At 47.3% G+C, this 23,616-nt stretch overlaps 1 protein-coding gene across 1 annotated transcript; it reads left to right on the top strand.

The window, feature by feature from the left end:
• Window positions 1-8: 8 nt before the first annotated feature.
• On the top strand, window positions 9-19,922 carry rragca (Ras-related GTP binding Ca). Its single transcript, XM_056287118.1, has 7 exons — window positions 9-787; window positions 5,213-5,416; window positions 6,990-7,189; window positions 9,363-9,477; window positions 11,357-11,499; window positions 14,875-15,023; window positions 17,985-19,922. Exons 1-7 carry the CDS (start codon window positions 599-601, stop codon window positions 18,137-18,139), a joined length of 1,155 nt encoding a protein of 384 aa, XP_056143093.1. The 5' UTR covers window positions 9-598; the 3' UTR covers window positions 18,140-19,922.
• Window positions 19,923-23,616: the final 3,694 nt, after the last annotated feature.

Here is a 23,616-nt window from a genome sequence, read left to right as displayed (position 1 = left end):
ATTAAATTAAAAAAACCAAAAAAAAAAAAAAAAAAACTTGCTCTCCGCCCCTGCGTCGGTTGCACGTCGCCACCTGCTGGCCAACGCGGGGAGCGTCGTAAATAAACAACGTGATATTTGTTTCCGCGCCTTCTGTAAAACAACGCTAGCTACCGACGCGTCAGATCGACTCAACGTACGTGTCGATTTGCATAAGTGTCGCGCGAGCGCGCGCGCGCGACTCTTTATTCTCCCTATTCAGGTGATTGCAAAACAAGTCGCGAGTACCAAGTCAGGTGACGGCGGAAAAGCCCTCTTGCGAGTGACAGCCTTTCGCGGCGAACCGTCGTCCGACCGCTATCTAGTGTGAGCCAATCAGAAGGAAGGGGGCGGGCTCTAAAGCCGGATTTTTTTTCCTCGCGCAGGAGAGGAAGCCCGTCGGAAACGTGCGGGGGCCACGCTCCGTGTCCACCGCCGCCACTACCGGAGGCTTCCCGGAGCCGTCTCGTCGTCTGATTCCCCGGCACGACGGCACGTTTCTCTCGCCCCGAACGCCGCCAAGCACGGCCGTGTGCACTACCGAGCGGAGGGGGGGGTGGGGAGGATAAAGGGGGTCAACATGTCTATCCAGTACGAGGTGGAGCCGCTGGACAGCTACGGGGTGGCGGACTCGTTCCCCAAAGACTTCGGCTACGGGGAGGAGGAGGAGGAGGAGGCCGACATGGAGGACAGCCCGGCCCCGTCCGACACCAAGCCCCGGATCCTGCTGATGGGCTTGCGACGAAGTGGCAAATCTTCCATCCAAAAGGTAAGCGGCAGCAAAAGCGGCGGCGGGAGCAGGAGGCGCTGGAGGAGGAGGCGACCAGCTGTACTAGCCCGAGCTGACGAAACGCCTTCTTTTGGTTTCATGCGAGCGCCGCCAGCCAACCAACCGGGCGGGGGGGGCGAGGGGGGGGCAGCATTCGCAGTCATCAGACCCGCTGGTTGCACACAATAGAGCAACACGGCTCCACTGTGTTGTAACCCGCTAAACAACTGATCTCTAAACCCCGCCAATCAATGTGGCCCGGCTCACTTGCAGTACCATTGAATCAATCAGTCAGTCAAACTAATCTAGATACCACGTTTTGTTCATTGCAATGCAACGCTCTTCGTATCCAATACTGGCCAGCATAGTCTCCATAATCATATCTCATGGTGCAGACCAGGGGGGGGGGGCAACCTTATCCAGAAAGGGGCCCCCCCGGTGTGGGTGCAGGTTTTTGTTCTAACCAAGCAGCTGCACACCTGTGTCTCCTAATCAGGCTCCTCAGCAAAGCCTCCGCTGGTTGACTAGTGGGATCAGGTGTGTGTAACTGCTTGGTTGGAAGAAAAAGCTGCACCCAGACTTGGCCCTGTCTGGATAAGGTTGCCCACCCCTGGTCCAGATAGAGATTCTCTGTGCATATTGCTGTTTAGACATGTGACTGTCTCCTTTTATCACTTGACTAAAGAGGCCCTCCTATGTCAAGGTGCCAAGACAACTCCTTTAGTACTACCTACGGTCAGTCACGTTACTTGATGGCTCTTTTGCACAACTGTACTTCCTATCTCATTTTGCCACCCAAACAGTGCCCTTTGGCCCAGACCACCATGGTTTGGGACGTTAGGATGTTTTGAAATCCACAAGTATTTAATCCTCTGTTGCCATATCCTATTTTATGTTCCCTGCTCTTGCTCTTACTGTGCATTGTCATGCTGTGGTGCACAACATTTTCCCCTGAAGATCAATAAAGTGTCCGTCTCTCTGTCTGTCTGTCTGCCCCATTATGTTATGTACGCTTTCCCCATAGCTGTCATATGCCATATATTACATGCTTTCATGCCAAACCATGAGTTATGAGTCACTCATGCAAGTCCACCAAGTTTAAACAGGCACTGTAGTTGAATAATTGATGAAATGCTGCAGCTGTGTGTTATGGGGAACATTTTATTATTCATGTTCAGTTAAACTGCACAGTGGAGAGTGTAGTTTCCCCTTTGGATCAAGAAGAGAACAGAGCCACACTGAACATAGCCTGACGTAGAGTTTCTTTTGAATATTACCTAGGTGAACAGAAGGGAAGAATTCTTGCATTTCTTTCTACGGTGTTGAAGTTCTCATTCGCACTCTCGATGTCGTACTTTGCTGGCAATAAATCTTCAGGGCCTGAAGTCCGAGATTAACTTTCTTGTATAAGCCTCAATAGTGGGCTGAGAAACATGTGATTTGGCTCTTTGCTGGTTCAGTGGCCTGTGACCCCAGTTGCTCAAGTGCTGACTTAAAATGGCATCGACATGCTGTGTGGTGCAAGTACTCCAATTCCTTATTACGGTCCAAACTGAAGTCTCTATTTATTTCATTGACTTCATTTTACACAGCAAAATATCCTCGTGGCACACTAGTTTATCATCCACTGGGCTTCTCTCTACGGCTAAAATCATACTGTGTGCTATACTTGCAAAAATTGCAGCTGTAGAATATATATATATATACATATATATATACATATATATGATGGCCTGGCGGCCTGTCCAGGGTGTCTCCCTACCTGCCGCCCAATGATTGCTGGAATAGGCTCCATTATCCCCGCAACCCTGAGAGCAGGATAAGCAGTTAAGCTAATGGATGGATGGATGGAGATATATATATATATATATATATATATATATATAAAGGTTCTTAATATTCCGCTCCTAATTTGTTGAGCACTTTTATCAACACCATTGATGGTTTCTGGGGAAAAAAAACACATTCTCTCTCTCTCTCTCTGTCTATATATATATATAAAACTTTGTTAAAAGAAACACTCGACTGACTGGATTATATATATAATCCAGTCAGTCAAGCAAATTCTTTATGAGACAGTAAAAACCTGTTTCATGCCATAAGCAATCATCAGCTGTCAATAAAGCTACTCGAGGAAAGGACATAAATTGTATGACCTTTCCTCGAGTAGCTTTATTGACATGACATGAAACAGGCTTGTACTGTCTCATAAAGAATTTACTTGACTGACTGGATTATATATATATATATATATATATATATATACACACACACACACGTGCACTGAGACACGCTACTGGTTAAATGTTTTACAGCACCCCCATTTTTACAGTTTTTATAGTAATTTCCACGGTTTAATGTCTCGGTGTACTCTGAAATTAAAGCATATTGCGAATAAACCATTGGCGATAAAAAAGAAACCCACAAAATTGAATCAAAAGTTGTGACTCCTCACAGTAGCCACCTTTTGCAGATGTAACAGCCGAACACACTCGTGGCGTTCTTTCTACAACGGAAACTAAAGCTCTTCCCAACACTGTTGCAGAAGTTGCCACAGATGTGTTTCACTTGTAGGTTGCTTTGCTTTCAACCTTCTATCCAGTTCATCCCAAACCAGCTCGATGGGGTTTAAGTCTGAAGGCTGTGCTGGCCATTCGATGATTTGAAGCCCACCTCCTTGTTCGTTTCTTCTAAGGTAGTTGTGACAAAGCCTGGCGGTATGTTGTGGGTCATTATCTTGCTGTAGGATGAACCTCTGACAACCATGCATCGATCAGACAGAGGGTATTGCATGCTGCTGCAAAATGCTGTGGTAGCTTTTTTGGCCCACAGTGCCAGTCACTCTGTAAGTTGCTGACTTTGGATCCAGTAAAAGAGCTCCAGAATCATGCTTCCTCCTCCAAGTTTGACAGTTGGTGTCATGCACTGAGGAACCAGCCTACTTGACGACATCCAAAAACATTTTAGATTTTGATTCATCAGTCCATAAGACCTTCTTCCAGTCTTCAGTAGCCCACTTGTGGCCCTTCATGGCCCTGGCAAGCCTCTACTACTACTTTTGGCTGCTCCTGTTAGGGGGCGCCACAGCGGATCATCCGTCTTCATCTCTTTCTTTCCTCTGCGTCTTCCTCTGTCACACCAGCCACCTGCATGTCCTCCCTCACCACATCCATAAACCTCTTTGGCCTTCCTCTTCTCCTCTTCCCTGGCAGCTCCATATTCAGCATCCTTCTCCCAATATACCCAGTATCTCTCCTCCACACATGTCCAAACCATCTCAGTCTTGCCTCTCTTACTTTGACTCCAAACTGTCCAACCTGAGCTGTCCCTGTAATATACTCGTTGCTAATCCTGTCCTTCTTCGTCACTCCCAGTGAAAATCTTATCGTCTTCAGCTCTGCCACCTCCAACTCCTCCTCCTGTCTTTTCTTCAGTGTCACTGTCTCCAAACCATACATGGCCCGGGCAAGCCTGTTTTTTCTCATTTTGTCATTTTAGCAATGGCTTTTTTACTGCCACTCCAACTTTCAAACCTACAGCGCGACGTCTCCTCTTCACCGTTTGAAACTGGGACTTGCTTACTCCAACCAGTGTTACACTGTGCCTGAAGCTGTTCCGTGAGCCACCTATCATACAAACTCAGAAACTTGACCTCTGATTCTGTTGTGGCTTTGGTCTGACAGACGTCGTCCTGTCAGTTTCTTTCAGTGTTCAAGTGCCTTTTTGATGGTGTAGGAAACTGTACTAACTGACACCTTGGCTTTCCTTGCAGTTTCTGTAAAGGAAAGACCTACACCTCTAAGGCTAAAAATGGTCTGTCTGTCTGTCTTCCTTTGTTAATTGCCCTTTTCTCGTCATTATGATGGCAATCTACAACTTCCTGCAGTGCAATATTGTCCAAACAATGCTTCAGAGGGTATAGTGACGGTCTGTTCCAACACTGCTTTATACAGGCGGAGGGAGGGTTTGTAAGTACTCCGCCAAAGCTGGGACACCCGTAGGAACTGTTTGCATTAGCGTTCAAGGTTTAATTTACTTCCATTGCTGCAGAACAGCTCTAAGTTATTAACCCGTTGCTTGTTCCCTGAAAAAGGCCTTTTTATAGCTGAAATTTACATTGTTTTTTGTAACCTCAACCTTTTTTTTCTCCAATCCCTGGCAGTTTTATCACTTGCCTTTTGTGCAACTGTACAAGTTCGGATTATTCACTGGCCTTGAACTGCTTACATTTCAGTAAAAACGGGGAAAATGGTGCTGTTGTACAACTTTTGACGTGTGTGTGTGTGTGTGTGTGTGTGTGTGTGTGTGTGTGTGTGTGTGTGTGTATATATATATATATATATATGCTATTCTAACTTATAATTCTCACACAAGGCTGGCTGTGCACCACTTGTGACTAAGACAACATCCTGATTGTGATTTCAGGTGGTTTTCCATAAAATGTCCCCCAACGAGACCCTGTTCCTGGAGAGCACCAACAAGATTTACAAAGACGACATCTCCAGCAGCTCTTTTGTCAACTTCCAGATATGGGACTTCCCGGGCCAAGTGGACTTCTTCGACCCAACGTTTGACTACGAGATGATCTTCAGGGGAACCGGGGCCTTGATATTTGTCATTGATGCTCAGGTGAAGAAAGGAGCTAGTTAATTTTCTCTTTCTGAGTTTGGCCCCTGGAGGCACACAAATTGGCAGGAATAAGCAGGTTGTGCGTTCAGTACACAGGTGTAGATTCTGATCCGTCTCAGCTAGAGATCAGCTTTTCAGTATCTGTCTGGTTCCACCGTCAAATGTGCGTTGGTAAAAACTGCTGAGGTTTTATTTCTGAGAGGGCGAGTTCATGTGTGAAAGGCACGACCGCTCGCTCAGCTTGCAGAAGCGCTCAGCTCGTCAGTGTTGCAGATTTTGCACCTAGACTAGATTTATCCTCTCGTCACATGATCAGATAGAGACTTGACGCTGGACAACAACGTTACCCAGCAATCATCACTGCATATCTGTAAATGACAAAAATACCAAAGAAAATATTAAATTATTGATTTAATTGAATAGTTTATATATATATATATATATATATATATATATATATGCACCTGCTGTTTGCTGAGAATAGGTTGGATAGAAAAACGTACAAATGAAAGTGTGCTACAGCAACTTGGAACAAATATGAACCTTCTGTCGCCCATTCAGAGATGAAATCTAGACTATTTCGGCCGTGCTGTGCGTCATAAGACCTGCAGTATTATGAAAAATGTGCCGCAAGGCGAAGTCGAAGGCAACGAGGCAGACCAGCAGTCTCGTACATGGACAACCCCTCAAACGGGATGAAAACGGGTAAAACGGAAGCCGTCAGCGCGTGTGAGGAGAGAGCGCGATGGCGGTTTTTCGGCGGCCAACATCACAGCTGATGATGCCGACCGACCGACCGACCACCCGACACAGCAGATGGCACCGTTTTCTTTGATTTAACCCGAGTTCCTCCTCGAACATGGGCGTATTTCCGAGGTGGGAATCTGAATCACTCGCGAGGGCCCCGTTCTCCGCCCAACACGTTGTTGGAGGGCCCGCTCTCTCCGCGGGCCCCCCACTCCCCCACCCCCATGGGCCCCAGTGCAACCATACTGACTACACTGTCTGTATTTATGCCATTGGCTGACCTGATTGAAACATGTATTAGTCATTTGGGACGCACAACAGAGGAAGTTTGTTTCAGTGGTTGGTCACACATTAGATAAGGAGGCCCTGACACTGTTTAGTTTATTTGGGAGGTGGAGGAGTAATAGTGGTCCTCATGGTTTCAGATCACAATGGAAATGCCTTAAAAATGCCTTTAAAAAAAGGCGTATGCCTAGTATCAACACCCAACTTGCAAAATGTAGGTGCTTGAATTTGCTCGTGCTGGCCGTTGCAGTTTAGGAGGGTAGGTCGCCGTGGTACTAGCTGCTGTTAATAGTTTGCAGTTTTTATGTTAAAGGTTGAACTGCATTTGAAATCTTCACAGTATTTATTATTTTACAAGATTCTACTCAGCGCACACAGGCTGGCCTCAGGTATTGGAGATATGATGAGAAATGGATTTGTGGGCTTGTGAATACATGCAGGCTTGTAAGATGTTAAAATGAGCTGCTGTAGCATAGAAAGTTGAAGCAATGTTGTCCTTCACCCAGTAAAGTGTTGTTGTGTGTGTGTCTTGTGCTCTCAGGATGATTATGTTGAAGCCTTGGGCAGGCTCCACCTCACTGTGTCACGGGCCTACAGGGTCAACCCAGACATCAACTTTGAGGTGTTCATCCACAAAGTGGACGGCCTCTCAGATGACCACAAGATTGAGACCCAGAGAGACATCCACCAGAGAGCCAATGATGACCTGGCAGATGCTAGCTTAGAGAAGCTACATCTTAGGTACACACACACACACACACACACACACACACACACACACTTTTTTTTGGATCCCCCCCCCTTCTCCCCAATGGTATCCAGCCAATTACCCCGCTCTTCCGAGCCGTCCCGGTCTCTGCTCCACCCCCTCTGCCGATCCGGGGAGGGCTGCAGACTACCACATGCCTCCTCCGATACATGTGGAGTCACCAGCTGCTTCTTTTCACCTGACAGTGAGGAGTTTCACCAGTGGGACGTAGCACATGGGAGGATCACGCTATTCCCCCCAGTTCCCCCTTCCCCCTGAACAGGCGCCCTGACCGACCAGAGGAGGCGCTAGTGCAGCAACCAGGACACATACCCACATCTGGCTTCCCACCCACAGACACAACCAATTGTCTGTAGGGACGCCTGACCAAGCTGGAGGTAACACGGGGATTCGAACCACACACACACACACACACACACACACACACACAGTACATCCACATTAGTACAAGAATAAACAATCTATTGGCAGGACATTCCTGGACTTCCTTGCTATTTTTGCTAATGCACTGCCTATGTACAGATGGCATTGTTCTCACTAGATATGGTGTCTGACACACACACACACACACACACACTCACACACACACTCCTGTCAGGCTGCTGCATGTTTATCTCTGCATGTTTAGACTTCTTTCTCAGTCAGTTACCACTCAGGGCCTGTGTGGATTATGCAGGAGGCCGCAGGTCTTTCTCTTCTGTGGCAGTGACTGTGTGGCAGACTCTAGAAACTGTCTGCACATGCAGAAATGCTGTGATTACAGCAATGTACACGATGCAAAATGGGCCACAATCGATAAAAATTACCAGCATCTGCTGGATGGCCCGTTAGTGTCAGTTTTAAGATGATTATCCATTGAAATTATATAAGATAACTTTAGTACGAATTGTATAAGATGGGGTGAATACGCAGCAGTACATGTACCTCTAGCCGTCAGCCAAACGTGAGCAGACTTTTTTTATTTTGAAACCTTTTCAATAAGCCAACGCTTAAAGAAACGTTAGACTTCTTTCTTTCTTTTTTTTACTTCCTCTAAATTTGTAAGTTTAGACATTCTGTGGTTATTGCTCACACTTTTCATAACAAGTGGGGATTGCAAACTGATATAAGAAGGGTGACCTTCTCTTCCCCACTGTTGAAAGGTGACATGGCGCCGTCGTCCCGGTTGAATGGTTTCTGGAGCTGGAAGTACTTTTGCTCCACATGCAGCTGAAAAGCATGTGGGTTGCGTTCCAGGGTGATCTTGAATAAAGCAAGGCCTCTGTTTCGTTCTACCCCGTGCTTGTAAGCACAGTCTTAACTGGCTTAAATGGCAAAGGCCGAGGGGTTGTCATCTGCATACTTGCAGCGTTACTGTGAGATTCCTCTCTGACCTGCTAATGAAGATGCAGTATGGCCGGTCTGTACCTCTGCCACCAGGGCTGTTATGATGAGGGCTGCAATAGCCTGTAAGCGGAGAGACTTTTATTAATTCTCATGTACACCCGTCATTGTGTTCATGTGCTCCTCATCACACCCTTGAGGGAAAAAAAGAAGCTGTTTTATAATGTGTCTGTCCGGACCGAGGCTGGAGCTCCCCTAACGGCAGTATTATCATTTCTAATAGCCCCTGTAAAGAATGTGGACATGTGGAGTTTCCAGCCCATTGTAAAAAGGCCTCGTTGGGTTAGCACGGTCCACTGTTTGAACGAGTTGTTGGCTGGCTGTGTAAAGATCTATGCGGATGGCTCTTCTGTAGGGGGAAACTGCTGGCGACATGTTAGGGGGGGCAACTGGATCAATCCCAGGTTTAGTTGATCCGTCAAATGTTTGTTCCTCTGTGACGCTCTCCTCTGTACTGTACAGTAAAGTTGTTTCTGCTAAGAATGCTCAGGTAATTTAATTTGGCCCACACCACTGGCTCCCCTTAAGCTCGGTCTGTGGTTTTACATTTGTCTGAGCAACCAAAGCCATTACTAATCTGACACTGCCTTCTGGAGGACCCCCACAATCCAGCTACTGCTGGCCCTGTAAAGTCTTGATGCTTTTTGTGTTCATTCAAATGCAAGGTATGAAGGACTGACACGTGTAACCAAGCTTCCAGTGTCAGGTGATCAAAAAAAACTTAGCTTCCTCTTTTCTGTCTTGATCATTGGTCCCATTCAGCTTTTACTTAACGAGTATCTATGACCACTCCATCTTCGAGGCCTTCAGCAAAGTGGTCCAGAAGCTCATCCCTCAGCTCCCGACCCTGGAGAACCTTCTAAACATCTTCATTTCTGTAAGTATGGGATGCCCTTGGACCCATGTAGTTAGTGCAAGGAGGGTCTTTACTTGTCACACAAGTTGATGTGAGTCATTGTCAGCCCCAGATGAGTTCCTTACTTGCTTCCTTTGTCGTCAGCTGTTATGTAACAGTCCCCATTAAGTGTTTGATTTCTTCTTCAAGCATTTATTTTCTGTGGTTTGCCAGTATTATAGTTGAAACTGCACAGGGGTTCGAACATGCACATTTTAATAATGTATTTCTGATATTGCTACTGTTACCAGACCTGAAACCTCACTGGGAAAGAGGTTTTTTTTTTTCCTATTTATGATTACAGATGTTGGAGTTGCCAGCAGTCCTAGCTCACACAATTCTTTGTGTTCGTTTTAACCTGTCTGGAGTGCCACACGGCTGGGGTTTACTGTAGCAGAACAGCTCAACTTCTCTGCCACGGTTTTACTTGCAAAAAAGTACACTTAAAGGATCTGTTCACTTTTCTTTTGGAACCCAGACCACATTGAAATGTTGTCAGGCGCCGTTTAGAGTCGCACAGGCCGAAACCTCTCTAATTGCTTCGGTAATGAGAAACTTACATACTTGTTGAATTGTGACATTGCGCTTTTGCTGCTGATCCACTATATGATACCGGCTCAGCTTGACTCGACTCGCAGAGTGTCGTTTTCCATCACCGTAACAGAACCCCCTCAGTGTAGCTGGGCTGCATTGATTTTGGTACCCGCTCCAGTTTTTTTGGAACCTCGACAAAGGTGGTACCAGAAAAGTGGTAACAGTCACCAAAATGCCGGTACTTTCCAGTAATGGACAACGAAAAAGTCGAGTTGAGTTGAGCCGGTACCATGTAGTGGAAAAGGGGCAATAGACGGGTCCAATGGTTGAAACCTTCAAATATGAAAAATAAAAAATATCAAATAAAAAATGCAAAAAATTAGATCTTTTTAAAAAAATTGGAAGCTCACATTATAGTCACACATGTCTTAATTTATATTGTGTTTATTTGTTATTCGTTTAAAATGTTTTGCATAGAGGGAAATTTCCAGTTTGATGCCCTATATCCCAACCATCTGTACACTTCCACTCTTAGTTAGCGTTAGCATTAGCTGCAGCGGCGTACTTCCAGTGATTGGCACAGGTAATCACAAAAGATACATTGCTACAGTATATTTCCAGAAGTACGAAATGAAGTAATTTAAACTTAATAGAAAGCATGCTCTGCAACTGTTGATCAACGACACATAATAAGGGGTCTGAATGTACTTGGAGCTTCTTGGTTTCAGAAAGGTGATGGGTTTTGTTAGGTTCATATAAAGCGAATCTCATTTTAAATTGACTGTTACATTCTTTCCTCAATTTATTTATTTATTCATTAAATCCCCCCCCCCCCCCTTTGGCACACAGTGCCGTTGGTAATGGTATCCCAATCCCTCTGGTTCTCTAATGCCCCTTTTCCACTATATGGTACCGGCTCAACTCAGCTCGCCCTTTTCGTTTTCCATTACGGGAAAGTGCCGGCATTTTGGTAACCGTTACCACTTTCCTGGTACCACCTTTGTCGAGGTTCCAAAAAAACTGGAGTGGGTACCAAAATCAATGCAGACCAGCTACACTGTGGGGTTCTGTTGCAGTGATGGAAAACGACACTCTGCGAGTCAAGCTGAGCCGCTACCATGTGGTGGAAAAGGGAAATAAGAGGCTTAAAACAAACTGTAAAATATATATATGAAGAATGTGTATTTTTTCTGTCTGACTCCTTTTCGTTGTTTTACTCCCTTTTTTTCTGAAATTCTTCCCTTCCATCCTCGCTGCACTTTATCTCTTCCATATCCTCTCCCCCCCCCCCCCCCCTCTTCATCCTACTCCATTTAACTTGCAACAGAACTCGGGGATAGAGAAGGCATTTCTGTTTGATGTAGTCAGCAAGATCTACATCGCCACAGACAGCTCGCCCGTGGACATGCAGTCCTATGAGCTGTGCTGCGACATGATTGACGTGGTCATTGATGTCTCCTGCATCTACGGGTAAGTCTGTTCTTGCAGCCCTCGACATTTTTTTCCCCCCTTTTTCTCCGCAATTGTACCTGGCCATCATCCCGCTTTCTGAGCCATCCCGGTCGCTGCTCCACCCCTCTGCTGATCCGGGGAGGGCTGCAGACTACCACATGCCTCCTCCGATACACGTGGAGTCACCAGCCGCTTCTTTTCACCTGACAGTGAGGAGTTTCCCCAGGGGGGCGTACATAGCGTGTGGGAGGATCATGCTGTTCCGCCTCCCCCTCGGACAGGCGCCCCGACCAACCAGAGGAGGCACTAGTGCAGCGACCAGGACACATACCCACATCCGGCTTCCCACCCGCAGACACGGCCAATTGTGTCTGTAGGGACGCCCGACCAGACCAGAGGGATTTGAACCGGTGATTGCCCTCAGCCGTCTACATTTTTGACATTCAGTTTCCATATGGAGGTTGGTGTGTCTCTGATGGTTGGTGAGCGACACCAATCTGGAAGTGTGTTCAGCTTTTTCAAAAACCTTAAGTACAACCAAAGAACGTTGAATCAGTTCATTTGGATTGTTGAGCATGCAGACTTAAGTTCAACCTTTATATTTAGTGTTGCTCTTTGCATATGTACCTCCAGAAATATCACTTCCACAAACATGTCTTCAAAAATAATGTTTTTTGTTTGCCAGCCAGGTTTATGCTGAGTGACGCTTGTGTTTTCTGTTGTCTCCATGACTCCAACGTTGCAGTTTTACTGGTTTATTAACATGCACCCAACATGAACGGTCACTCCGTAACATGAAGAATTGGAAAAGTATGCACAGGCTACACGATAAAAGTATGCACAGGCTACACGATAAAAGTATGCACAGGGTACACGATAAAAGTATGCACAGGCTACCTGATAAAAGTATGCACAGGCTACACGATAAAAGTATGCACAGGCTACACGATAAAAGTATGCACAGGCTACATGATAAAAGTATGCACAGGCTACGCGATAAAAGTATGCACAGGCTACGCGATAAAAGTATGCACAGGCTACGCGATAAAAGTATGCACAGGCTACACGATAAAAGTATGCACAGGCTACACGATAAAAGTATGCACTGGCTACACGATAAAAGTATGCACTGGCTACACGATAAAAGTATGCACTGGCTACACGATAAAAGTATGCACAGGCTACACGATAAAAGTATGCACAGGCTACACGATAAAAGTATGCATAGGCTACACGATAAAAGTATGCACTGGCTACACGATAAAAGTATGCACTGGCTACACGATAAAAGTATGCACAGGCTACACGATAAAAGTATGCACAGGCTACACGATAAAAGTATGCGCAGGCTACACGATAAAAGTATGCGCAGGCTACACGATAAAAGTATGCACTGGCTACACGATAAAAGTATGCACAGGGTACACGATAAAAGTATGCACAGGCTACACGATAAAAGTATGCACAGGCTACACGATAAAAGTATGCATAGGCTACACGATAAAAGTATGCACTGGCTACACGATAAAAGTATGCACTGGCTACACGATAAAAGTATGCACTGGCTACACGATAAAAGTATGCACTGGCTACACGATAAAAGTATGCACTGGCTACACGATAAAAGTATGCACTGGCTACACGATAAAAGTATGCACTGGCTACACGATAAAAGTATGCGCAGGCTACACGATAAAAGTATGCGCAGGCTACACGATAAAAGTATGCGCAGGCTACACGATAAAAGTATGCACAGGCTACACGATAAAAGTATGCACAGGCTACACGATAAAAGTATGCACAGGCTACCTGATAAAAGTATGCACAGGCTACACGATAAAAGTATGCACAGGCTACACGATAAAAGTATGCACAGGCTACACGATAAAAGTATGCACAGGCTATACGATAAAAGTATGCACAGGCTACACGATAAAAGTATGCACAGGCTACACGATAAAAGTATGCACAGGCTACACGATAAAAGTATGCACAGGCTACACGATAAAAGTATGCACAGGCTACACGATAAAAGTATGCACAGGCTACACGATAAAATGCATGTAAATTGTGTTGTAGTCTGGTTAAGTGTTTGAGTAAAGCTTGACGCGTTCACGGTCTGGGTGATAAGGTTGCTCTGGGAGATGAACACAAGCGCTCTGTAAACCAGGACAGGTCCAGGGAAAGACCTGACAACAGGTCCTATCAGGGGCTTTATCGTCATTGGCCCCGGTAATGATAGTTGCCTGGTTTCCCTTCCGGGATTCTTGCTCTCTTCTGTATTACTGTGGTACTGTGAGTACATACATGGTTTCAGGGTTTTTAGCCAGGCAAGTAATATCTTCATATCATGTACTGTGTACATAAATGTCATCGTAATGGAAATTCAGTTTCTTAGTACGCAAAATATGTGATGGCTGATTTTTTTTTTTTTCTTCAGTGTAACAGTAGTAATAGTAATAGCAGTAGTAGTAGTAGTAATATGTCACTGGTGAGAAGGAGTTAAGCAACTGAGTGAACCAAATTTACATTTAAATGAAAATCGGGAAATGGAAAGATGCATCTATCATTAGGGCTGTCACAATTATCACATAATCAGTCACCTCATCGCCATTATTTGACCTGACTGTGATAATTTTGCATAATCATCAGAATCGTTTCCATTCATTTGTATAAAAACAGCTGGATGAAACTAACAGAAATGTCATATTTCCATCAGTATTTCCACATCGTTTTCCACCATTTGTTTGACTGGCGTCCTTTTAATGACATCATCTTGTTGCGCACCTGGCACACGAGTGGTGAATTAGCACCAATAAATTGTTGATCTTGAGACGCTTATTCTATAATATTCTATAATATTCGACGACTGCATTTGGACAAGCATCTGTTGACATTAACAACATGGACGTAATTGCAAAGCCAAACACCACAGCACCGCTGTGGGCACATGTTGGTTTTAAGCCAAATGAGAAAGGGGAGCCTGATAACTTGGAGGAGGCCATTTGTTGGATTTGCAGCAAAAAGGTGGGGCTCAAAAGGGCTAATACCACAAATTTAAAAAACCATCTACGGATCCACCACCCCCTGGATCAGCAGAGGGGGTGGAGCAGCGACCAGGACGGCTTGGATGAGTGGGGTAATTGGCCAAGTACAATTGGAGCGAAAAAGGGGAACCCTCCCCAAAAAAGCTACTGATTTGACTCTGCAACACAACAAGATAAGTGATCAGAGTGAATCCACTGTGCTTAAGAAACAGGTTTATCAAATTAGATGTTTTGGTTTTTTTAAGTCTGGTCCGAGATCTTCAGGTTGGGTGTTTTAAAGGGAAGAAAAGAAACTTGAATGTTTGAAGATGATGTTGCATGTCATCTTTTATGTGTTTGTTCTTAGTCTGAAAGAGGACGGCAGCGGGAGTGCCTACGATAAGGAGTCCATGGCCATCATCAAGCTCAACAACACCACTGTGCTCTACCTGAAAGAGGTCACCAAGTTCCTGGCCCTCGTCTGCATCCTCCGAGAAGAAAGCTTCGAGCGTAAAGGTGAGCTGCTCTGGAGCCTCCTCTTTTGGAGAGTGCTGCTTCAGATTGGGTCTATACTGGTAGCTCACACGTGTCACGAGAAGACAGTGGTGGCTGGTGCTAACAAATTTTTTTGGGGGGGGGGGGCACAATTTACCTTGGCACAGCACACCTGACAGCTGCTTTAATGTCCACACAGTCACAGAGTTATTAAGAAGGACAATGTAGCCTATAGGTTTTATCAGGGGTAGGAAGAGTGTCGACTTGCCAGAGGCGCTCAACATTCCTGAAGAACTCGGTGGCGGGGGAGACGGGGGAGATGCAGAGGCACTGTGAAGAAGACGTACTCTGTGCGAGGCTCGTAGGACTCTGGAGTGACCAACCTAGTCGGGTGCAGATGCTGGCAAGACCACCTGGCGGGCCTGCACGTACAGGCTGTACTGGGATCAGGAGGTGTGGCATATCTGAACCAGTCGGAAGCAGCGGCTGGGCGTGGTCGACTGGCGGTAAGGGCAGGCCACGGAGGTGCTTGTAGCGTTTCTGTAGTGCAGCCACGGGGTAGGAGTGTTCGGCCATGCTGAGGCCTGCGGCGGTCAAGGCTTGGTGGATCCGGTACTTCTGGGAAGGCGTGCACAGTTGTCCTGTCGGCATATGCACCCGACTAGGTTGGTCACTCCAGGGTCCTACGAGCCTTGCACAGACTACGTCGTCTTCACAGTGCCTCTGCATCTTCACACCGTCTCCCCTGCCACCGAGCTCTTCAGGAATGTTGAGCGCCTCTGGCAAGTCGGCACTCTTCCTCCCTCTGATAAAATCTATAGGCTACCTTGTCTTTCTTAATAACTGTGACTGTGTGGACATTAAAGCAGCTGTCAGGTGTGCTGCACCAAGCTAAATTGTGCCCCCCCCCCCAAATTGTTATCACCAGCCGCCACTGCTAGAAGAGGACCCGTTACGGAAAAAAAGTTTGAGGCTGATAATCGGGTTTTCAGCTAACCTGCACACATCACCAGCAGGATATGCTGAGGTATCTGCAGGTTTGACTGAATAATGGAGTGTTTGTACACTGACTTGTTAATTTTCCTAAATTCAAAGTAGCAAGATAAACTTCTGATATCAGCCCCCAAAGGGAGCTTTATGTGGGAAGAAAAGGGCATATGATTGAATGTCGGGGTAGACAGTTTGAGAAAATGTATCACGTTTCAACAGATAGTCTTCAAGTGTGATAAGGATCAAGTCTCCAATGGTGTGAAGTGAGTTTGTGGCGAATGTGCTGACCTGACGTATTGCCGCATGTGCTGATGCTACAAAGGTCAAAAGCCCGACGGCGTAGAACTTCGGCGAACGGGTTGGGTCGGGAATGACATTTGTAGAGCAGAATAACCGAACTCGCAATAAACGTGCATACGAGGAAACTGAAAACACAGTTCGAGCATATCTTCTAAATGAGGAAACGGACCGTCTCCTGCGGTTCAGTCGACCTTACACGAGTGTTTAGTTGCTAGTTCTCTTTGCACATCATTTTACTGTGTTTTCATACCGTGCAGTAGTGCAGGTCTGGCTGGAAGGCCTTGTCAAGCGGGGGAAAGGGAGTGGGGAGGTGGTAAGTTCTAGTGTATTTAATATGAGCATGTACTCTGTGGTAATAATGACAAGCCAGGCAAATGAGCTGTAATGGCCGATGAATCACAATTGGTGTGTCGTGGAGGGTTTGAAAACCGGTTGCAACAAACCTGCCAACAAAAGCCTCTGTTTCTCACTCAATCATCCACTGAGTCAGATTAGGAGAATTTGATGCCCCTCATAAGTCTGAGGGGGAAAGTGTTTGATTCCAGCTCGACATTTCATTAAAGCAGCTGCAAAAATCTTTCAACATAGTCGTTTATTTTTCTGGTCTGGTGTCTTTAAACAACCAGGATGTGAAGTGATGCACAGCTTTTTATTATTATCATTTTATTTTTATTTTCTTCCTAATTGTACCCGGCCAATTACCCCACTCTTCTGAGCCGTCCCGGTCTCTGCTCCACCCCCTCTGCTGATCCGGGAGGGCTGCAGACTACCACATGCCTCCTCCCATACATGTGGAGTCACCAGCCGCTTCTTTTCACCTGACAGTGAGGAGTTTCACCAGGGGGATGTAGCACGTGGGAGGATCACGCTATTCCCCCCCAGTTCTCCCTCCCCCCTGAACAGGCACTCCGGCTGACCAGAGGAGGCGCTAGTGCAGTGCCAAGGACACATACTCACATCCAGCTTCCCACCTGCAGACATGGCCAATTGTGTCTGTAGGGACGCCCAACCAAGCCGGAGGCGACACGGGGATTCGAACCGCCGGTCCCCGTGTTGGTAGGCAGGGGAATAGACCACCACGCCACCCGGACGATGGATGTTCTTTTGTCCGCTTCACTTTGCCTTTCTTGTGAATGCCAGTTCTGTGTGATTTTAAAAGTTTGATGGCCACTTGCTACGTCATACTCCTAAACAATGTGGGGCGGCATGGCTCGGGGGGTAGAGCGGGTCGTCCAGTAATCAGAAGGTCGCTGGTTCGATCCCCGGCTCCTCCAGAGAGCGTGTCGAAGTGTCCTTGAGCAAGACACTGAACCCGTAACTGCTCCTGATGAGCAGGTTGGCGCCTCGTGTGGCAGCCTCCACCGTCAGTGTGTGTGTGTGTGTGAGTGTGTGTGTGTTTTTGTGTGTGTGTGTGTGTGTGAATGAGGCGTACACTGTAAAGCTCTGTGAGTGGTCGGTTGCCTAGAGAAGCGGTGTATAAATGCAGACCACTTACCCCATCCTTACTGTTGTGCATACTGATTAAATTAGCACACCTGAAGTGTTTTCTGGTCTCTCCTCTTTTTATAGTTGTGTATTGAAGGTTGTGCGTGACTTTATAACACAACTGACTCTTGTTCATCTTAACTTGCAGACATCAGTTTGAGGGTAACACAGGTCTCATCTCCAAACGTTTTGTCCTTGCCTCCCCAGGCTTGATAGACTACAACTTCCACTGTTTCCGCAAGGCCATCCATGAAGTGTTCGAGGTGGGTGTCTCCACCCAGCGCCCGGTGTGCCCCCAGGCGGCTGGCACGCCCTGCACCAAGACTGTGGCACTAAACGGCACACCGCGCAACACTGTCTAGACACCAGAAAACAAGAGAGGGGAGGAAGAGGGTAGAGGAGACGATGTATGGAGAAGGGGGGCCAAGGAGCCTGTGGGAGAAAGACTGGACTGTGGCTCGGCAGCGTACCAATTACAATCCCTTGCTCCCAGCCGCTGAGGTACCGAGAGATGGCTGGAGCCGAGGGAGAGCGGGAACAAGTCCCGGAGCGGAGACGGGGCGGGTACTATCCAGCTAGGATGGAAGGGAAATTCGAGCATCCGTTTCAGGAGAACGCTGAGAGGCATTCGAGGCACAACGGACGCCACACTGTGACGGTGCACCTTGGACTAGTGCACACACGTGAGTTGGTAAAGGTGACCCGGGGCGTTCCTTCGCTTTCATATCGTGTCCACAGGAAGTGGCGATGGCTGTGCCAACGAGCTGCTGGTCCTTTCTATGTGAACTATGAATTAAATGATTTTAACTCCTCGTTGCAGACGAGCCGTAATGTCTGCGGGTATGAGTATAGTCGTGTATGCTGCCCCCTCCACCCACCCACCCACCCACCCGCCCACACCTCCTACGCTGGTGACAAGACGGCAGATAATTTCCTTGTCAAAAAATATATATAATAAAAAACAGCCTACAAGTTCAGAGATGGCCTTAAGCAGATGAAGCTTGCCTTACGTGCAAGTTTTCTCTGACCACCACTCACCTCACCTGAATGCTGCCCAAACCTCCCTTTTCCCGGTTCCACCTCTGAAGGGAAGACAAGGTTCCTCGCGCCGAGGAAAAAGGGATTGTGGTGTCCGTCTGTGAGGCTTTGTGCGTGCGTATGGATGTGTGCTTGTGTGTGTGTGTGTGTGTCATGGGAAGGAAAGGTTTTGATGACAGATTGCCGGACTGCGCTCATCCATACATAAAGTTTAAGGACCCCTGTGAGAACACCGTAGGATGTTGTCCGACTTCTGCAGGAAGTCGAATAATATGGAGCGATGCCCCGTAGTTTGAGCAGAGTAGCTTTCCAAACAGCGTCCGGCTTAAAATCAGACTTGGTGATTCAACGTAAAGCCGGTAGTTTGACTCGAAATCTCCACAAATCTCTATTCCTTGCCAAAATTAATTGCATAAATAAAAGAAATGGCAAAAAAAAACTCAAATTTGTGATCAGTGTTTGGTTTGTTGCAGGCTTGCAGTCATGATTTTGTCCTGTAATGAAGTGAACGTAGTTGTGTTACTGGAGTCAGACGGTGCAGGACAGGGTCTCCCCTCCTGGTTCTGTAGTCTGGATGCAATTTTCTGATGTGATTGAAGTGGAGGGGAAAAAAAAGCTTTTTTTGCCACCTGCCGTCTCGGTCCTGCTGAACGTGATTAACTTTATCTTCTGCGTTTGGTGTGGCGCCCAACGCCAAACGCCAGAACCTGTAAGAGTACAACACTCAGCAGCATCCAGGGCCCATTCCAAGCATGTGTGCGTTGATGTGCTGTCCGGCTGTTGTTCTCCACCATAACCTTGCTCACTATATTCAAGAGAGAGAAGTGGAAGCCGACTAACCGAGGAACTGGAACACGGGGACGAGGAGACCACATCTCATTCAGGACTACCGCCACTTGCAGTAACACGAGACATGTTCAATGCCTGCTGTTTTCATGAGTTGGTTTTTTTTAACAGGAAGCAGATTTGAGGGACTTGGACTTCATCTGAAGGTCTGGGTCCCGTCGACCCCAGGCCGCTATCAGTCACACGGAAATAAGCACCTGCACATCAGAACCATAATGGATGATTGACTGATGTAATATGACTCAATACTGTGTGAAATAAAGGAACATTTAAATTTTATTTTCTTTTTTCTTTACCGTGTTATTCACACCCAAGGGGTCAGTTCGTTGATTTTTAAGACAATTTTAAAAAATAGCCACTTAAAATACCCGTTGTTTATTTATTTATTTTGTACTTCTTTCATTTGCAGGTATTTGAGGCGACGGGGAAACCAAAAAACGCAGCAGAATAAATGAGCCTTTTCAGGTTGTAATTCTCTCCCCATGTCAGTCCGGAAACAAACACTAGATGGTGCTGTAGGACCGCTGATGCTGTGGACCCCATAATGCATCGTTGTTCTAACCCATCAACTTTTACTTTCCTCCATACATGGTAAGCATGCAGGACTTGCAGAAGGTGTGCAGGACATGTTGTGGTGTTAAACTAGTCCTGTAGGTGGCAGCAGCTGGGGGGGGTAGGGGGTTAGGGATGTTTTCTTTTTTGTGCGCAAGGCCTGAAACCCAGATAGCAGACACATTTGGGCCTTATCTGGGGCACTTTTGGTACTTAGGGTTCAGTTACAGCACTGGCAAGTGGTGTGTGGGCCAGATGTGGCCCGGCAGTAATGAACCGGGCCTGACTTGGGTTACAGCACACACTATGTGGGCCAGATGTGGGCCGGATGTAATGAACCGGACCTGACTTGGGTTACAGCACACACACGATGTGGGCCAGATGTGGGCCGGATGTAATGAACCGGGCCTGACTTGGGTTACAGCACACACTATGTGGGCCAGATGTGGGCCGGATGTAATGAACCGGGCCTGACTTGGGTTACAGCACACACTATGTGGGCCAGATGTGGGCCGGATGTAATGAACCGGGCCTGACTTGGGTTACAGCACACACACTTTGTGGGCCAGATGTGGGCCGGATGTAATGAACCGGGCCTGACTTGGGTTACAGCACACACACGATGTGGGCCGGATGTAATGAACCGGGCCTGACTTGGGTTACAGCACACACACTATGTGGGCCAGATGTGGGCCACATCGGGGCCAACGCTTCCTTGCTATGCGGGAAGGTGAGCTTAAAGCCACAGTACCTGGGATTTCTTGGCGCTGACCAGAGTTGAAAGGTTGTCTTGTGGACGGGTCAGTCACACCTGGAGACTCAACTGAGCGGCCATCGGTCTTCGGCATTTCTGTAATCTGAAACCACACACTCCTGTAATTCCAGTTGTGGAGCGATGCTGTGGCGTGTGTGACGTTATAATGAGCGAGCAGGGGCGGGGGCAGGGGGGGGGCAGGGGGGGGTCCCCTCACCGGGTTACTGCATGAAAACAAGTCACCGAATAGCTTCGGCATGCAAGTTATTCTCCAGTTAAGTCAAATAAGCCTCACAGCCACTGTCACCAGCCATTATGTGGGGTGTAGGCGAGACAGCTAAACACCACTTCCACACAATTTAGATGCAATAAAACACTGACAGCTTTTTTACCCACTTCATTAGGCCCCTAATTTCTTATAAAAATCTCCCGCATTAATCCCGGCGATGGCTTCCCTGCGGTTCTTTAAGCTCTCCTCCAACCTTAGCTGCTGCGCTGCTTTGATGCTTACTCAAACAGGCGCTAATTTGAGATAAATTATGCATCGGCGTGTACCCACGCCGGCGAATATAAAGCCTGACACTCTGAGAGACGGTGAATTAAAGTAAAGTGTGATGTCTTGGCAGCCTAATGGCAGATAGGTTAGACCTGTCAACCTGATGGTCTGCTGATCTGGAAGTCACTTCCTGTCCAGGGAGTGGTAGAGGTCATGTGTTGTGAAAGGTCGTCCGACTACAGAACGGAGTTGTGCAAGAATTAAAGGCCGGGCACCGCCGCTGGGCCGGATGGGCCTTGTCATCAAGTGAACATCGTTTACTGTCATTTCAGATCTCGTTGCATTTTTAATTTCTTTGCTGCATCGTTATTGGAATGTGCAAACTAATACGAGGTAATGATAATAATAATAATAATAATAATAATAAATTGGGTTTGTATAGCGCCTCTTATCTGCAGAGACAGACCTGAAAGTGCTTCACAGATAAAAGACCAGTAAAAAAAATAAAATAAATAAATATATAAATATATATATATATATATATATATATATATATATATATATATATAATATAAAATGCTGAAATAAAACGTAAATAGATGATAGAGGGGGAATAAAACCAGGGTGGGCCACTGTAAAAAAAAAAAAAAAACAAGAAGAAGAAGAAGGAAAACCCTCTGTTAAGCTCGCTGAGCGTCTGATCAATGCCGGGGCAGAAAAAGGCTGTGCAGAACCCGTCTCATCTGGTCTGACCCCCTGCTGGCCAGCAACAGTCAGTACACAGTGTTTACCAAGTTCACAGCTCGGCCCCTTTTTTGTCTTTTTGCAGCTGGCTGGATTGCAGTACCACATTGCTCATATAATATAATATAATATTATATATATGTATATATATATATATATATATATATAGGCACATATAGCAATCAAGAAACAGCATCACATCATAAGACTGCACACTTCTACATGGACACACCGTAGGAGCTGTAATTAGGCTGCTTTACAAGCAGGCGAAAAGTTTCTCGACATCACAAACCGGAAGGGCCGCTGCTCGTTGAAGCACCTGTATCCTGTCTGTCTCCCTGCCTGTCTGTCTGTCTGTCTGTCTGTCTGTCTGCCTGTCTGTCTGTCTCACTGTCTGTCTGTCTGCCTGTCTGTCTGTCTGTCTCCCTGCCTGTCTGTCTGCCTGTCTGTCTGCCTGTCTGTCTGTCTCCCTGCCTGTCTGTCTGTCTGTCTGTCTGCCTGTCTGTCTGTCTGCCACCCTCATCCCGCATCTTCACCCGTCTCTCCTTCCTGCTCGGTGCTGCCCTCACGTTGAAGAGCGGTCTGTCCAGCTAACAAGTCCTCCGGCCTTCTCCCTGCTGCTCCTCCGGCCTTCTCCCTGCTGCTCCTCCGGCCTTCTCCCTGCTGCTCCCCCAGCCTTCTCCCTGCTGCTCCTCCGGCCTTCTCCCTGCTGCTCCTCCGGCCTTCTCCCTGCTGCTCCTCTGCACTTCCTCCAGCCTTCTCCCTGCTGCTCCTCCGGCCTTCTCCCTGCTGCTCCTCTGCACTTCCTCCGGCCTTCTCCCTGCTGCTCCTCTGGCCTTCTCCCTGCTGCTCCTCTGCACTTCCTCCGGCCTTCTCCCTGCTGCTCCTCTGCACTTCCTCTGGCCTTCTCCCTGCTGCTCCTCCGGCCTTCTCCCTGCTGTTCCTCCGGCCTTCTCCCTGCTGCTCCCCCGGCCTTCTCCCTGCTGCTCCTCTGCACTTCCTCCGGCCTTCTCCCTGCTGCTCCTCTGCACTTCCTCTGGCCTTCTCCCTGCTGCTCCTCCGGCCTTCTCCCTGCTGTTCCTCCGGCCTTCTCCCTGCTGCTCCCCCGGCCTTCTCCCTGCTGCTCCTCTGCACTTCCTCTGGCCTTCTCCCTGCTGCTCCTCCGGCCTTCTCCCTGCTGTTCCTCCGGCCTTCTCCCTGCTGCTCCCCCGGCCTTCTCCCTGCTGCTCCTCTGCACTTCCTCTGGCCTTCTCCCTGCTGCTCCTCCGGCCTTCTCTCTGCTGCTCCTCCGCACTTCCTGCTGCTCCTCCAGCATTCTCCCTGCTGCTCCTCCGCAGCTCGCCCAACACCTGGATCTGGCTCTGTCTCGCCAGTCGGGGATTTAAAGAGTTATCGGGATCACGATCTAT

The sequence above is a fragment of the Lampris incognitus genome, chromosome 9 (genome assembly GCF_029633865.1).
Source record: "Lampris incognitus isolate fLamInc1 chromosome 9, fLamInc1.hap2, whole genome shotgun sequence".
Lineage (NCBI taxonomy): Eukaryota > Metazoa > Chordata > Actinopteri > Lampriformes > Lampridae > Lampris > Lampris incognitus.
The sequence above is the reverse complement of the archived record's forward strand: the minus strand, read 5'-3'. Positions and strand labels throughout refer to the sequence as shown.

What these genes read in the sequence shown, in the direction of transcription:
- rragca (XM_056287118.1), top strand. Translation starts at nt 599, where the DNA reads ATGTCTATCCAGTACGAGGTGGAGCCGCTGGACAGCTACGGGGTGGCG. An exon ending in GCAAATCTTCCATCCAAAAG is followed by an intron (nt 788 to 5,212) that starts GTAAGCGGCAGC and finishes TTGTGATTTCAG; the next exon opens with GTGGTTTTCCATAAAATGTC. An exon ending in TTAGAGAAGCTACATCTTAG is followed by an intron (nt 7,190 to 9,362) that starts GTACACACACAC and finishes GGTCCCATTCAG; the next exon opens with CTTTTACTTAACGAGTATCT.